The sequence below is a fragment of the Carlito syrichta genome, unplaced genomic scaffold, assembly GCF_000164805.1.
Source record: "Carlito syrichta isolate Samal-C Ts95f unplaced genomic scaffold, Tarsius_syrichta-2.0.1 Scaffold302085, whole genome shotgun sequence".
Classification (NCBI taxonomy): domain Eukaryota; kingdom Metazoa; phylum Chordata; class Mammalia; order Primates; family Tarsiidae; genus Carlito; species Carlito syrichta.
The window spans coordinates 553,138-568,059 of NW_007246181.1; the positions used below are offsets into that span (position 1 = coordinate 553,138).

General features: G+C 49.2%; 2 protein-coding genes across 6 annotated transcripts in view; one reads left to right on the forward strand and one right to left on the reverse strand.

Annotated features, from left to right (window-relative positions):
• The first annotated feature begins 1,830 nt into the window (after positions 1–1,830).
• Positions 1,831–9,460, forward strand: TIMM22 (translocase of inner mitochondrial membrane 22). The gene is made up of 4 exons (XM_008056044.2): positions 1,831–2,307; positions 5,508–5,704; positions 6,502–6,574; positions 7,985–9,460. Exons 1-4 carry the CDS (start codon positions 2,070–2,072, stop codon positions 8,059–8,061), a joined length of 585 nt encoding a protein of 194 aa, XP_008054235.1. The 5' UTR covers positions 1,831–2,069; the 3' UTR covers positions 8,062–9,460.
• A 997-nt stretch (positions 9,461–10,457) lies between these two features.
• ABR (active BCR-related) overlaps positions 10,458–14,922 on the reverse strand; it is a 103,877-nt gene continuing 99,412 nt past the window's right edge. For 3 of the 5 annotated variants that reach the window (XM_008056045.2, XM_008056046.2, XM_008056048.2), the window contains 2 exons: positions 13,742–13,889; positions 12,690–13,105 (listed from right to left, as the gene is read on the reverse strand). In XM_008056045.2, coding sequence (XP_008054236.2) covers positions 13,016–13,105; positions 13,742–13,889 — 238 coding nt within the window. In that variant the 3' untranslated portion in view covers positions 12,690–13,015. Of the gene's footprint in view, positions 13,106–13,741; positions 13,890–14,922 lie in introns of all 5 variants that reach the window. The other 2 variants (XM_021711352.1, XM_021711353.1) reach the window with 2 other exon arrangements.

Genomic DNA, 14,922 nt, shown 5'->3' on the forward strand with positions numbered 1-14,922 from the left:
AAAAAAAAAAAAAAAAAAAATCTCAGCACAGTGCTGAGTCACAGTGCTGGGCCCCTTGTTCATCTGGAAGAAGAGGATGGTTGGCAGGGTGTGTTGAGTTACAGGCACCTATGAGAAATGTCTGGTTCTTGTGCTTACGAGAAAGGTCTAAGTGGAGATAACAACTGAGGAGTCACTACTGCATTGGAGGTGGTAGCAAAAATCCCGAGTGTGTTGAGGTTGTCCAGGTAGAGTGAGCTCCCTGAGGACAGAGCCTAGAGGACAAAGCCCTGAGAGGACCAACAGAAAGGGTAGGCAGACAGGCCTGCAAAGATGTCTGGGAAGAACAACTGTGGAGAGGCTGCAGCAAAATCAGGAGAGAGAGCTCCCCTGAAATGGAAGAAACTTCCAAGAAGGAGGCAGGAGTCAACAGTGTCAAATGCAGCTGAGAAGTCTTGCAAAATGAGATGTGGATTAGATTTGACACCTGGGAAGTCACTGGGGCCCTTAGGAGCAGCTCATTCAGTGGCCTGTGGGAACAGGAAAGGGTGGTCCATATATCTGTCATGCTTGGCAGCATAGAGAACTTTGGAAACCAAGGAAGCATCTTTACCTGTGTGAACTGGCTACCTTCACCACCTTGTTTTCATTGTTTCTCTAGCTGAAACACACACATAGCTAGTCTGAATCAATACAATAGTTTGGGATCTATTTTAGTACTACAGAAACTACTGCACAATTTTTTCAGCTGGGCACAGTGGCTCGTGTCTATAATACCAGCACTTTGGGTGGCCGAGGCGGGAGGACTGCTTGAGCCCAGGAGTTCAAGACCAGCCTGAGCAACATAGCAAGACCCTGTCTCTACCAATTTCAATATAAAATATAAAGTTAAATTTAAAAATGTTTTTCTGGATTTATACACAGTACTATCTCACACTTTAATTTGAGGTATTGAACTTGCAAGCTGTAAACACTTGAACTGGTTCGGTTTCATATACACTTGGTTTTTTATAGTAATACTAGTCCCATATCACTGGCCAATTTGGCAACAACTGGCTGGAGTACCAGTCACAACTTCATTTGTGCCACAGTCACTTCCACTTCCATCACTGACTCTGATTTTTCTTTTTCTTCTTTTTTTTTTATTGAGTAGGAGTCTCACTTTGTCGCTCCGGCTGGAGTGCAGTTGGCACGCTCACGGCCACCGCAGCTCGACCTGCTGGACTCAGTCGATCCTTCCGCCTCAGCCTTCCAAGTAGCTGGAACTACAGTGTGCGCCACCACGCCAAGTGAATTTTTAAAAAATTATTGCAGAGACGAGGTCTCCTCAAGTTGCCCAGGCTGGTCTGAAACCCCTGGGCTCACCTCCCTAAGTGCTGGGATTACAGGTTTGAGCCACCATGCCGGCCTGATCCTGAATTTTCTTACGCTGGGTTAGCCTAGCTTCAACCCTTTTGCTCACTCATTTGTTGGTCTCTTTTCTCTCCCCCAAGGCTTAACTGTTGAACAGAGCATTTATTGCATACATTTATACCATGCTTTCCGGCTCCTCTACAAAGCACCTTTCATCGCATACACTTCACAACATCTTCACGGAACGCAGGATGCATCCAGTGCGAGTCTGAAAAGGGCGTGTTAAGGCCGGCGCTCGGGGGAACGGCAGCCCCACGAGTGCTCCGCGGCTGCACATCCCAGTGTCAGGAGTTACTGAGTGCTCCCGACGAGGCCGAAGCGCGAGAGCACGCGCAAGGTTTCCTGGGAAATGTAGTTGAATGTTCGGGCTAGAACTACAAATCCCGGTACGCACCGCGCTGCAGCTCCGAAGGTGAAGCTACTTTCTGATAAATCTGAATCTTGTTTGTGCTGTGGGGAAAGCCGCGCAAGCCTTATTCAGTTTTTACAAGAGGCTTTGGGGAAACTCGATAGCTCTGTTTCTGGGTGTGCCACAAGCCGACTTTAGCTTCCGCACCCGCTTCATTGTGGCGAATCTGCCGCTGCGGAAGGTGGCTAGCCCCCGAGAACCCCACCGAGAAGCTTGTGGAATCTGCTGTGGAAAGAAGGACGCGAGGGTTGCTCGGGGAGCCACTGTCATGGCGTCGGCTACCTCCAGGGCCGGGGGCTCGGCGCCTGAGGCGGCGGCTTCGGCCGAAACCCCGCTGCAGTACAGCCTTCTTCTGCAGTACCTGGTGGGGGACAAGCGTCAGCCCCGGCTCCTGGAGCCTGGGAGCCTGGGCGGGATCCCGAGTCCGGCCAAGAGTGAGGAGCAGAAGATGATCGAGAGGGCGATGGAGAGCTGCGCTTTCAAGGCTGCGCTGGCCTGCGTGGGAGGTGAGGCCGGGCGAGTGGGGCCCTTGGGAGGCTGAGGGCTTGCACGGCAGTGGGGTTCTCTGCCAAGAAGACCACGCGCCTGGGAGCGAGGGACCTTCGGGCCTCGACCTTGACGGCATCTCGCCCCCTTCAGTGAACTCGGGCAACGCCTCTCCTGTCCCCGAGGTCAGTTTTCGCTTATGGAAGTTGAGAAAATCAGTACTGTGGTCGGGGCCTAGAAATTACAAAATGGTTGACTTCATCCATTCATTTGTTCGTTCACTTAATGCATTACACATATTGTTACTAAGCAACTGTCATGAGCTAGGCGGTGGAGATGCAGGATGAAAGACAAGAGCCTTGTTCTTCTGACGCTAATGTTTTACTACCTAGAGAAGACTGTTGAGAAGGAGCCTGGCAGAAGAGTGCTGCAGGAGTACGAAGCTGCAAATGCAGCGGTCCTTAAGACAGCAACTGCCTTGAGGTTTGAAAAACAGAAAGGCCAGTGTGACTAGACAACAGCCAACAAGGGGGAATGAAGTCTGGACTTGGCCTTTTTTCCCCCTTTTCTTAAGCCTTTTAAGGATTTGAGAGTATCCAGTATCCCTCATGTGTGCCGGGTAAAGAGGTTGGCATTTGCGGATGAATTTAAGTTTCACTGAGAATGAAAGATGTTTAAGAAATGAATATAGTGAGAGTACAAATGAAAAAAAGTGAAGTATAGTAGAAAGAAGAAAGATCTTTTTTGACCGGGGAAGGTCACAGAAGAGTGATACTGGAACTGTATCTTGAGGGATTGTGAAAACACAGGTAGATGAAGAAGAGAAATGCCATTTCAGTTTCAGGCTGGGTGGGGGGATTTGGGCTTTTTGCTTATAGGCACTAGGGAAGTAATTGATTCTTTTTTTTTTTTTTTTTTAAGTTGGAGTCTCACTCTGTTGCCCAGGCTGGAGTGCAGTGGCACCATCTTGGCCACAGCAGCCTTGACCTGCTGGCCTCAGGTGATCCTTCCACCTCAGCCTTCAAGGAGCTGGAACCACACGTGTGTGCCACCATGCCCAGCTGATTATTTATTTATTGTAGAGATGAGGTCTCACCAAATTGCCCAGGCTGGTTTTGAATCCCAGGGTTAAGGCAGTCCTCTTGCCTTTGCCTCCCAAAGTGCCGGGATTACGCACCTGGCCCGATTTTTTTTTTTTTAAGAAGAGTAACAGGTGATAATGAATATGATGAATCAGGGTAGAGTTGAGGTAGGGTAGCTAGCATAGCTTGGACATAGGTAGATGAGTTTCTTACAGACATAACTTAGATGATTAAAAGACCAGATGATTGGGCACCAGGGCACTGACTTAGCAGAACACAGTTCTCAGTATCTGCACTGACGAGACCCCCTGGATTCAACCCCGGAATGTGGGGAGGTTGGTATACTTAGTTAGATAAACCGTAAAACAAGACAGTAAGAAAATTGTCAGAGACAGTGGAGCATGGTGTTCTTTAAGAAGAAGCTTAATCTGTAAAATAGTGACCTTTTCCACTGTCTTAAGAATTTCATGACACAAACTTAAAAATAAACGATAAAAAATAAAAATGTATGCTCAATAAAGCTTGTGATTAACAAATTGTTACCACATAGTCCACATATACACAGATGTTCACTTAAAAAAATAGATTATATAATCATCACTAAGATGTATGAAACATGTACTAACAAGGCAATGTGTCCTTTCTCTTAAGACACCCATGTTTTCTCTTGAACATGTTTTTCCTTCCTAATAAATCCTATCATAAACTATACTTTGGATTCACTCAAATTCTTTTCTGTGGAAAAGCCAAAAACCCATGGAACAGCTACACCCCATACCACCTAGCACCAGAGTGTGGTGAAAGAAAGAAAAATCTGTGGTGGGTGGGCAGGCCATAGAGGAACTTTGCTAGACTGAAGCTTAATGAGGGCATGGACTGGATCTTTGTTCACCATTGTGCCCGACCGTAATGAATCTCTTACATAATTGTTGAAATGATGAATGGAATCTTTCTAGTGCTCTAGGGTTGAAATGATGAAGGCTCTAGGCTAAAGTGATAATTGTGGACATAGTCAGGGATGGACATATTTGTAAAACTAGGATGAAAGATTTTGCTGTCTTTTATGACTGACTGGTTGTAAGAGGAAGCAAAGAAACAGAAACGTTCCTAAGGTTTGGAGGTGTGACTGAAAAGAAGGAGCCATGGCAGGAAAATCTGGAGGGAGAGGCATATGATTTCTCTGAACTTATATCAACCATGAGGTGATGAGTGGGCATCCATATGGAAATGTTCAGCAGACTCAGAAAGGTCAGATATGGAGAGCAATGTGGGATTTGCCATTTGGTAGCTGTGTGACCTGGGGGAAGTTACTTAACCTCTCTGAGCCTCGGTTTCTTTATCAATAGAAAGGAGAAGGGCTGGGCATAGAGGCTTACATCTGTAATTCCTACACTTTGGGAGGCTGAGGCAAGAGGATTGCTTGAGGCAAGGTGTTTGAGACCAGCCTGGGCAACATAGTGAGGCCTCATCTTTAAAGAAAAAGAAAGAAAAAAAAAAAATAGCCAGGTGTTGTGGCACGTGCTGTAGTCTTAGCCACTCAGGAGGCTGAGATGGGAGGATCGCTTGAGCCTAGGAGTTTGAGGCTGTGGTGAGCTGTGATCATGCCACTGCGCTTCAGCCTGGGTAACAGTGAGACCCTGTCTCTAAAAAAAAAAAAAAAGGGGAAAGAAAGAAAGGAGAGGATAGAGGATAGGTGATAGCTTCTACCTTAGAGGATTATTGTGAAAAATAAAGGAGGCCATGACTATAAAACCCCAGAGTAGAGCACCTGGCACATGGTGAATACTAAATGGCTATCATGAAAGTCACCATGGTCAAGGTAGTAACTTGCAAAGTTGACAGTTGAACTTGGTAGCTGGTTTACATTTGAGAGAGTAGAGAGTATAGACAGAACAAAAGGTTAAAGATGGAATCTTGAGAAATGTTAGGAAATGAAGGGAGGAAGACATCCACGAGGAGACAAAGAAGATGCTGTTGATAAGACAGACCCTGGATTGTGTGATGTGAAAACCAGGCAAGTGGAGAGTTTGAGTGGCAAGAGGGGAGTGTCTGCATTGATGACCACCCAAAAGTATGATCCCAGTGCAGTAATGCAGAAAACATGCCAGAGAAATCTGCATCTCTGTGTTTGCTTCTAGGATTTGTCTTGGGAGGTGCATTTGGGGTGTTTACTGCCGGCATTGATACCAACGTGGGCTTTGATCCCAAGGATCCTTACCGTACGCCGACCGCAAAAGAAGTTCTTAAAGACATGGGGCAGAGAGGAATGTCCTACGCCAAAAATTTTGCCATTGTGGGCGCCATGTTTTCCTGTACTGAGTGTTTGGTAGAATCTGTAAGTGTCTCTGCCTTCTAAGAAATCCTTGCCGGCTGCTATCTCATGACATTTTTTTTTGGCTTTTTATTTTTTATTTATTTTTTTGAGTTGGAGTCTCACTCTGTCGCCCAGACTGGAGTGCAGTGGCCGCTCCCGGCCACCGCAGCCTCGACCTGCTGGGCTCCGGCGATCCTTCTGCCTCAGCCTTCCATGTAGCTGGAACTACAAGCGTGCGCTACCACGCCCGGCTCATTTTTAAATTTATTGTAGAGATGAGGTCTCACCAAGTTGCCCAGGCGGGTCTCGAACATGCGGGCTCAGGCAATCCACTCACCTCGGCCTCCCAAAGGCGCGGGATTACAGGCTGACCCACCGAGCCCGGCTTTCTCACGACTTTTAAACGCTCTTAATGTTGTTACTAGAAAGCAGATTAGAAACATCAGATATGTTCTAGATTGAACTTCCATAAAATAATCCCTAATGTAAACTTTTTGTGTTTTTATAATACAGGCTTGCATGATTTTTCACTTCTGTAGGCTAGAAGTTAGTTAATGATTTTAAACATGAGACTTACTGGCAAGTTCTAGAGGAAATCTTGATCTCTTCTCAAACGCTGGACTTCATTTCAGTGCTCTGGTGCCACCTGCAGGAAGCATCTATGAACACATTCATATTTTAGGAACTATGCTTTTGAAACAGATTAGATTTCCTTTGGGAAGAGACTAAATTAGCCAGCTAGAAACCCTGTGTATTTTTCCTTACTCGTCATGTTTGGCTTGTTTTTTTGGCTCTAAACTGCGCTCCTCTACCCACAGTACCGGGGAAAATCGGATTGGAAGAACAGTGTCATTAGTGGCTGCATCACTGGAGGAGCCATTGGTTTCAGAGGTTAGTAAGCAGCTCTCTCATGGTTTTCCTTTGTGGTCTTGGACAACGTGCTGAGGTTGACATTTCCAAACATAAGAGTGTTCCAGGGACACTTGATATTCTTCCCTTCTGACAAATCTTGTTTGTTTCTATGTTAACTCAGTTTTAGAAATGTGCTAGTATCTACATCAGGGTTTCTCATCCTTGTCACTTGTAACATTTTGGATCAGATAGATCTTTGCTGGGGTTGGATCTGTCCTGTGTATTGTGAGATGTTGAGCAGCACCCCTGGCCTCTACCCAGCAGATGTTAGTAGCACCCCTTCAGTTGTGACAACTGCCTCCCAGTGTTGCCAAGAGTCTCCTTAGGGACAAACCATCCCCAGGTAAGCCCACTGATCTAGATCTAGCTTAGAAAAAGAACTGCCCCCATATTGAATCTATGGGGAAACTTTTTCATGAGGAGTATTCCCTGGAGTGTGGTGGTATGTGGGACATACAGAAGCATGGTGAGAGCCGTTCAGCCCAGGGTAGCCCATCAGGCCACGTAGCAGACGATGCAGAACATCTCACTCCAGCATTTCAAGCATTTAGACATTTCTCTTAAGCCCATTTCATTGTCAGTTTTAACTTTGGATATAAATTAGAATGGTACTGTATTTCTGCAATTGGGGATTTTTAGGTTTCTGCCCGTTGGAAGCTAAGTACAGATATTTTAGAAATGCTAGATTATTAGCTGTAAACAACAAAAGAAAAAACCAGTCAGCTCCTGCTCCTCCCTGGTGGCAAGTCTGTGAAGGAGAGGTGGAGGGTACGTGTGGTAGAGGTCCTTGGTGACTTGGTCTGCTAGAAGCAGCAGTACTTACTGCTGAGCCATGTTCCATCTGTTGTACCCTTACTTGGAGCAAAAAGCTTGTATTTTCATCCTCTGAGAGTCAGGGTGATTTGCCATCATGAAAGCCTGCTTTTGCCCCTTGGCCAGCCATTGGTGATCTGTAGAGTCACTGCTCTGTCGTCTTCCCATTGCTCGACTTTGTCAGGGCCTCTTTGAGAAGCCCAGCTCTCTTGACAACTGCTTTGATCACCTTCCCAGGAATGTATTCCATAAACAAATCAGGGTAAAAGGCCATATGCTTTCATTTGATTCCAAGGGCTGGTTCTCTTAACCAGTTTCCTGCCTCTGAGGGATTATTTCCATAAGACTGGAATAGTCATTCTTTGAGAAAAGCTAAACAAATGTATAGTTAAATCCAAGCACTCTGGATTAGATTGTATAGACTGCCTCATGGAAGGCTTACAGTGCTGTGATAGGTTGAATGCTTAGAACACTTAAGCTGGCTTCTTTATACCTGCGGGTGTGCAGACTTTTCATGAACGCAGCCTGGCCCAGCAGCTGTCACCACCGGTAATGTTCTTTCTGTTTGCTTTGCAGCTGGCTTAAAGGCTGGAGCCATTGGTTGCGGAGGTTTTGCTGCTTTCTCTGCTGCAATTGATTATTACCTGCGGTGAACTAACCGCCTGCGGGGAAGGATGACGCCAGCCCCAGATCAGAGCTGGGAGAACAGTTTCTGTACTGCTCCAGGGCCTTGGCTTCAGGGACTGAAGACATTTGTGTTCCCTCATATAGTTGGTTTTGTGAGGGAGCTGCCTGGCTGCTCTTTGCCTCCAGCCTTCGAAGCAACCACCCTCTGCTGCTCTTGGACTCCAGCCAGGTGTGGCAGGGGATGTGCCCTGTCAGAGCCTCTTCTAGAGCAGATCAGGAGACAGTGCATCGATCTGCAGGCTCAGTCCTGACCACAACTGGCCCTCTAGGTTGTTCCGTGCTGTGGGCAGGGCTGACCGCATCTCTACATGTACCCAGGAAGCACCAGGCAACCACCCATCTCACATACCAGGGCAGGGCAAGGCACATTTATGCCATTCAGCCAATTACGTTGTTTGTTTTGTGTTCTGCCATCCCTGTTAAAAATATTTGTATATTTATATTACAATTTAAAAGGTGGTTTATTTTTATTTTTTGAATTCCACAATTCCAAAAATAGTGCCAGTGGCCCAAAGATTGAACATCCAAAGGGAAAGAATGACAAAGCACCTGAGAAGCCTGAGAACATTAGGTTATCAAGGTTTGCAGAGGACTATAGCATCCTCACCAAAATTGGTACATAAGCCAGGGACTCTTGCAAAAAGCCCAGCTTAGCTCCTTCCTTGGGTGCATTGAAATCCCATGCATAAGCCCTGCTGGCCTCTTAAAACTGTCCCTTGGGCTGGCTGGTAGACTTGCCTGCAGTTTGCTGAACCACATATTGGCTTAATGATGCGACTTCTGGGCGAGGCCTAGTGCAAGGACACATGTGAAGGGTTCTGCCCTGGTCATCTTGGTGACTCAATCACAGCAGCTACTGGCTAAGATCAGATGTTGGGGGACTGTGGGCCTCCACCTTTGTTCTCTGGAATCAGTGAGGTTTTTGTTTTTTTAACATGTTAATGTTTTTGACTTGACCTTGTGGTCTTTTTCTGGCAACAACAACTCGGCCTAATTGTTTTAAAGGCAAAAGTAGCCATTTATAATGGCTTTACCACACGCTTTATTTGGCACTTTGGTAGAGAGACAAAGTTGATGAACTCAGGCTTTTGTTCTTGGGTGGGGGCTGTATAAATTCTGGTCACCTTCAGCCAGTGGTGATGTTTCTCCTTTTTGCAGCTGTATAGCAATTGCTCTACCTTTTCTTTTGCTTCCTTCCTAGTCTGTTCTGTCTTGGAGCCCATCCACCCTTATCCAGAATTCAGACTCAGCTTCAACAGCCTACCACCTGAGTGTGCATTTGTATGTGAGTGCTAATGTCAAACCCAGCTGGTAACACCTTCCTCTGGCCTGCTGTTTTCTTGAAATGAATGTGGGCAGCACTTGTGTCCTTCTATGGTGAATTCTTTAGACTGCCCCTTCCAGCCTTACAGCCCCGAGGCTTCATCACACTAGGCCTGTTGGAGCATTCCCCAGAGCTCTGAGAATAAGTTCAGGAGTGTCCCCCACTGTCCCTCAGTCCATCACCGTCTCTGGAAGCACTACGAAGCAGGGGCAGTCTGACACTCCTATTAGCTACCTGTCAGGTGCAAGGATGCCTGGGATCTTCTACCAGCTGGTCTAGCACACAGGACTGAATACATGAAATGCTGCCCTCACAACTGTCTTGGAAAGATGAGCCCCAAGGCTGCCAGTAGCCAGCAGTTCAATAAGCCAAGCATTGTCCACATTGACTATTCACTCCAGATGAGATGAATAGCTTCCTGTTTTAGATGGCTAGGGAGCCAGTATGAGCTCATAAACCAAACAGCAATTTTCAGAGACATCTGTTCTTGATCTCTAGAATAAACTCAGTATCCAGTGGCTTAGGCTGGTGGGAGCCTACGTTAACCCCACTGACTCTCCCAAAGGAAGGGTGGGGCCCTCTGGGGGATCCAGCTCCTCCAAGCAGATTAGACCAAAAGACTGCCCCAAAGAATGTCACTTCCAAGGAAAATGTAGAGAAAAGTTTACGTAAAAGCTTCCTCATCAATGGACAACTTCCTGCCTTCTCTCTGAGGTGTATTGGTGGCCAGGTCCCTGGTGAGACATGACACTTGCATTTTGTAAAAGGAACTGTAGCAGTAAATGTGGCAGGAAGACCAGAAACAGCCTGGCTGGTATTAATAGTTGACCTGGAGGACTTTGTGAAGAACAGAGAGGGCTTGGGCTCACCTTCCCTCAAACTCTGCCAGTCCCCAGGGGCCAATGGGAAGGCTCAAGGAGAGTGAACTAGGTAAACAGATTCCTGGAAACTCACATCTGGATGCAGCTGGAAGAGTTAAATATTTAGATTGGTGGTCTTCCCTGGATTCCCTGAACACAAACATCCACACCACAGGGCTGAGTTTTGTGCAAATGTTGGGGCTTTGCATTTTTTTATTAACATTTTCCTCTCACATGGTTTACATCAATTTATAATAATCTACATTAAGTTGAAACAGAACGTAGACAAAAAAAATATATCCTTACCAACTTATTAAATTCAAATATTAATGAAGGGTTCCATCCTACCTGTATCAGCAAAAACTAGCAGCCGTGAGTCATGGCCCAGCAAGGACAGGCGTGCCTGCGATTCCCATAGCCTGGCTCTGGGCTCCTGTTGGCACAGCCCATCCTGCTGGGCACAAGTGACTGGGGGTTCTGGGCTGCACAGTGCCTGTCAGGAGAACCTGCTGGGCATTTCCTTGGTGCAGCTTTGTCCAGGTCCGTCGCCTGACCCTCCCCACTCTGGGGTGGAATTTATAAATATGAGCCTTTCGCATTTCTGGGCCCTTCTGGCCTTTCTCCCCTTCTCGCATTGCCTAAGCAAGCTTGGGGCTGCAGGGCTCCCTGATGCTGAGAAACAAACGCTCCTTGTTTGGGAGGTGGGAGGGGCCCAGTTGGGCTGTCACCAGCTCTAGCTGGGCCTGACTCATTACTGTCCATGCTTTGGAAGTGAGCAAGAGCCTTCCAAGCCACATACCAACACTCAGCTGCCAAGCAGAGACTTCAGGAGTGGTCAGACGCTGGATCTTTAGACTCAAGTGGCTTTCCTTTTCATTTACTACCTGTCCCAGGGAGCAGGGCTCCTTGCTAAGCTGCTGACAGGCAGGTAGTCAGTTTCCTTCCTCTTAGGCATTTCTTCCCTCCGACATGCACGGAATATGTACCATTCCACCGAAGGCAACAGGTGTAAACAGGATCAAAAAGGGCCCTGTCTCTCACTGAGCAGGTGCTACAGCTCTAGGGTCAGCAAACCCTTCTTCTCTAAGACATAGCCCTGAGCACAAGCAATGGGAGTTGTTCTCCCCAGTCCTGAGGCTCTAGAATCTACTCTGCCACTTACAAGAGCCTGGAGCTGGGAGTGTCTGCTCCCTTAGGCTGATTGCCGGCAGGCTAGCAGCTGCTGCTCTGCTGGGAAACTGCACTCTGGGAATACATCTCACTCCTCCCCAGCACTGAGAGTGGGTTGTCACGCTGTGAGTGGAACCTGCTGATGCACAGTCTGGAGTACAGCAACCACAAGGAGAGCCCCCAGCAAGAGCCAGTCCCAAGAGAGGCAGGTGCCTGTGATTCCTCATCCTCTCCCGACTTCTGGGGTGTCCCAGAGTTCACCCAAAAGGCTGCGTCCAGAAGCCAGGGGCAGGGCTGAGGGCAGCACCATGAAGGCCGGCTACTGCTGGGTTGTGCCTTTCCTTCCCAGGTCCTGGAGTGCCCAGGGCAACTGCCCCGTGGCAGTGCGTGGCTGTGGTGGAGAGCGTGTGAAATCTAAGGCAAGGGTGCCACGAGGTCCTGAGGTGCTGGGGCTCTGGCTGGAGCCTGCTTTCTTCTGGGCACCTGCTTCAGCCTCATCAGTGGCCCTCCAGGAAGCCTGGCTCTGCTCGAAAAGCCACCACAACTCCTTGCCACTAAGAGCTGCTTCCCCATGACTCAGGACTCCAGTGCTGTGTGCCACTCCTCTGCCTGTTCAGCGTGTCGTGTCTCCTCAGCAGCCTGACTCCCTCCTCCCTCCTGGTTCTCTCCTGACCTGTCTGGCTATCTTGGCAGTAGGTCACTTGTGAGCCTTACACTCAAAGGAATTAGAACACCAGGGGAAAAGGAACTGAAAAGCAGTAGAAGAAACAGTCAAAGATGCCTCACTGGTAGGTAGGAGACAGAGCAGGTAAATCCCAGAAATGGAGATTCTCAAATGGCAAATTCCAGAAATGAGCTCTCCAGCTCTGTGTAAGCTGAGGCTTAGCGCGAGTCTGTCTCCTTGTCCAACATTTGCACAGGCAGCAAGGCAAAGCAGGTGTGCTTCCACAGGTGGAGGGCACGGAGAGGGTGGGGCAGCGAACGGCTTGTATGAGACAGGCCTGCTGCCACCACCTGGGGCCTCTTCAGAGCTTTCAAGGTGACGGAGCGAAAACCGAGGCTGCACATGCATGTGGGCAGGCTGGGAAGGAGGAGAGGGTGGAGGAGAACCCAGGGGAGACTGCGATCTGGGAGCAGGGCCAAGAGAGGAGCTGGTGGCAGTCACACAGCGCAAAATAAAAGCCCTTGGACTGGACTCGGGAGGAAGAGAGTGTTGGCGGAAATGAACAAACAAAGCAGGCTGTCTGTGTGCCCACACCAGGTCGGTCACTACCTTTTCTGCATGACAAATATACATAAAACAATTCCCGAACAGCACGGAGCATTAGACACAACTAGAGGTACGGAGGGCTGGAGCCCGGGGCGTGGCGGTGAGGCTGGGGGCTGGTCAGCTGGCTTTGTACAAGGTGGCACAAAAGATGCACACATTCCAGTTCTTGGAAGTCCGCTTCCCTAGAGTCTGGAGTGCTGGGTCTGGGAGTTTTCTGTTGCAGTCTTTCAAGTCTGAGTTGGGCCCGGCTGGAGAGGCTGGCTCTGGCCACCCCCCTGCAGCCACCCTGCCTCGGGCTACACGTCGGTGGAGAAGTACAGTGTGTTCCGCTTCAGTTCTGCGAAGGAAATGGGGGGGTGCTGCAGGTAGTAGAGGAGGACCTGGACCTGTGGGAAGAAGGGAGACTGAGACCAGTGTCCTTGTCCTCCTGGTCCTCCCCACCCTATCAGTCGAGAAGAAATTGTCCATGGGCTGAGGTCAAGTCTGTGTTGCCCGCTCCCACTCCCCAGGCTGGCTCTGGCCACCTTCCAGTCCTCAGCAGCCCAGGTGTGTTACCCTCTTGCGGCAGTAGAGGGCGCTGCAGGGCAGCAGGTGGAGCCACTTCCCCAACCTAAGTCATGTGGTTTTAACCTTATCCAGAGCTGGCTTTGGCTTGGCAGCCCTGGGTCTTCCCAGGAAGCTTCCTGACCCTGGAAACAACCTCAGAGCTGCCGTGCGTAGGGACACGGCCCCCAGAATTTTCCTATACCACCGGGCTTGCTTTCTGAGACCGAGGCACTCCTGAGAATGCAGCCAGGCCTGGGACAGACACTCTGGACCCTTGGCTAGGCTCACACATTTTGTTTTAGCCTGAGATAGTGGGACTGTCCACAGCCCTGTCTCCCTGGTGGCACCCTACAGATCATCAACCCAGTTACCCTCAAAGGGAGAGGTGTGGGGACTCTGATCTGTTCTCTCTCTCTCCTCCTAAGGGGGCTTGTCACACCCCCACTAGCCACAGGCCTGGGCAGTGCTGGGGGTACCTGTGCCATGACATCATGGGACCAGATGTCTGCGGCCGACGTGAGGTGTGCTTTGCTCTCCACTTCTGAAGGTCTCAGTAATGTGGGGCCAAACACGGTCGCCAGGTTGTGAAGTGACATTTTGTTGATGGGCTCCTTCTCAGCAACCCTGAACAGGAGGGGAGGGAGAAGAGAGGTCACCTCTCAGCAGCCCCTTGGAGCACCAGGAGTCTTGGCCTCAGTCACAGGGACTCTGGAAAGGACTCAGAAAGGTGGTCACCGAGCCTCCCTCTCCTAGGGGTAGAGACTGCCTGATGGGGAGGGAACTAAGCCAAGGGACCAGGGCCCCAGCTCTGTCCCAGGATGCTGGAACAACAGATTCACAGCTTCTGGGCACCCTCTGAACTGAAGGTGAGCTGCCGGGGCCAGAAGGACCCACAGAGAGCACTCCAACCCCTTGTCTTAGAAAGAATGCCACTACTGTTCCAAGAACTTTCCCTATAATAACTCATGCTCATCACAGTCCTTTGGGGCAGGTACTGCCATAATTATCCCATTGAAGAGATGAAGAAACCAAAGTACAGAGAGGTTAAGTGACTTGCCCAAGGTCACATAGCTAGCAAGTGGTAGAGCTGGAACTTGAATTCAGGCAGTCTGCCCCCAGAACCCATGCTCTTAACCACTCTGCTGTTTACCCCGATTGAACAGTCACACTGTGGTAAGCAGCCAGGAGGAAGAATTATAGTGGGTGGGGATGGAAGTCCTGGATCTCGGCAGCAGTCTGTGTGCTGTGCTGTGCTGTGGCAGGGGCAACCTCAATCCCAGATGAGTCCAGGGGTCATCCTCCCACACCGTTCCAGAAGGGTCTGCTTCATGGGACCCCAGAGTTATCTCTTTTTGGATGGCCCCCTGCTTCTCTTGCATAACAGGCCGGATGCTCTGGAGATCCCTCCTTGAGTAACAGCAGGAGCTGCTCTCTGTGGCTGCTGTCCAGGCAGACCCAGTGTCACCAAACACACCAGAGAGGCTGTGGGTCTCCCTCTATCCTAGGAAACGTTTCTGGAGCTGAGACCCACCCGCTCCGAGCAGTGCCTCTCACCCCACCCCATAGGATACCATTATTCCCACCCTCCAGGCGGGAGCCATGGATGCGCCTGCTTTGGAAACGGGCAGGCAAACGCTGTAATGCCAGCAGGCAGCTG

What these genes read in the sequence shown, in the direction of transcription:
- TIMM22 (XM_008056044.2), top strand. Translation starts at nt 2,070, where the DNA reads ATGGCGTCGGCTACCTCCAGGGCCGGGGGCTCGGCGCCTGAGGCGGCG. An exon ending in TGCGCTGGCCTGCGTGGGAG is followed by an intron (nt 2,308 to 5,507) that starts GTGAGGCCGGGC and finishes GTTTGCTTCTAG; the next exon opens with GATTTGTCTTGGGAGGTGCA. An exon ending in CTGAGTGTTTGGTAGAATCT is followed by an intron (nt 5,705 to 6,501) that starts GTAAGTGTCTCT and finishes CTCTACCCACAG; the next exon opens with TACCGGGGAAAATCGGATTG.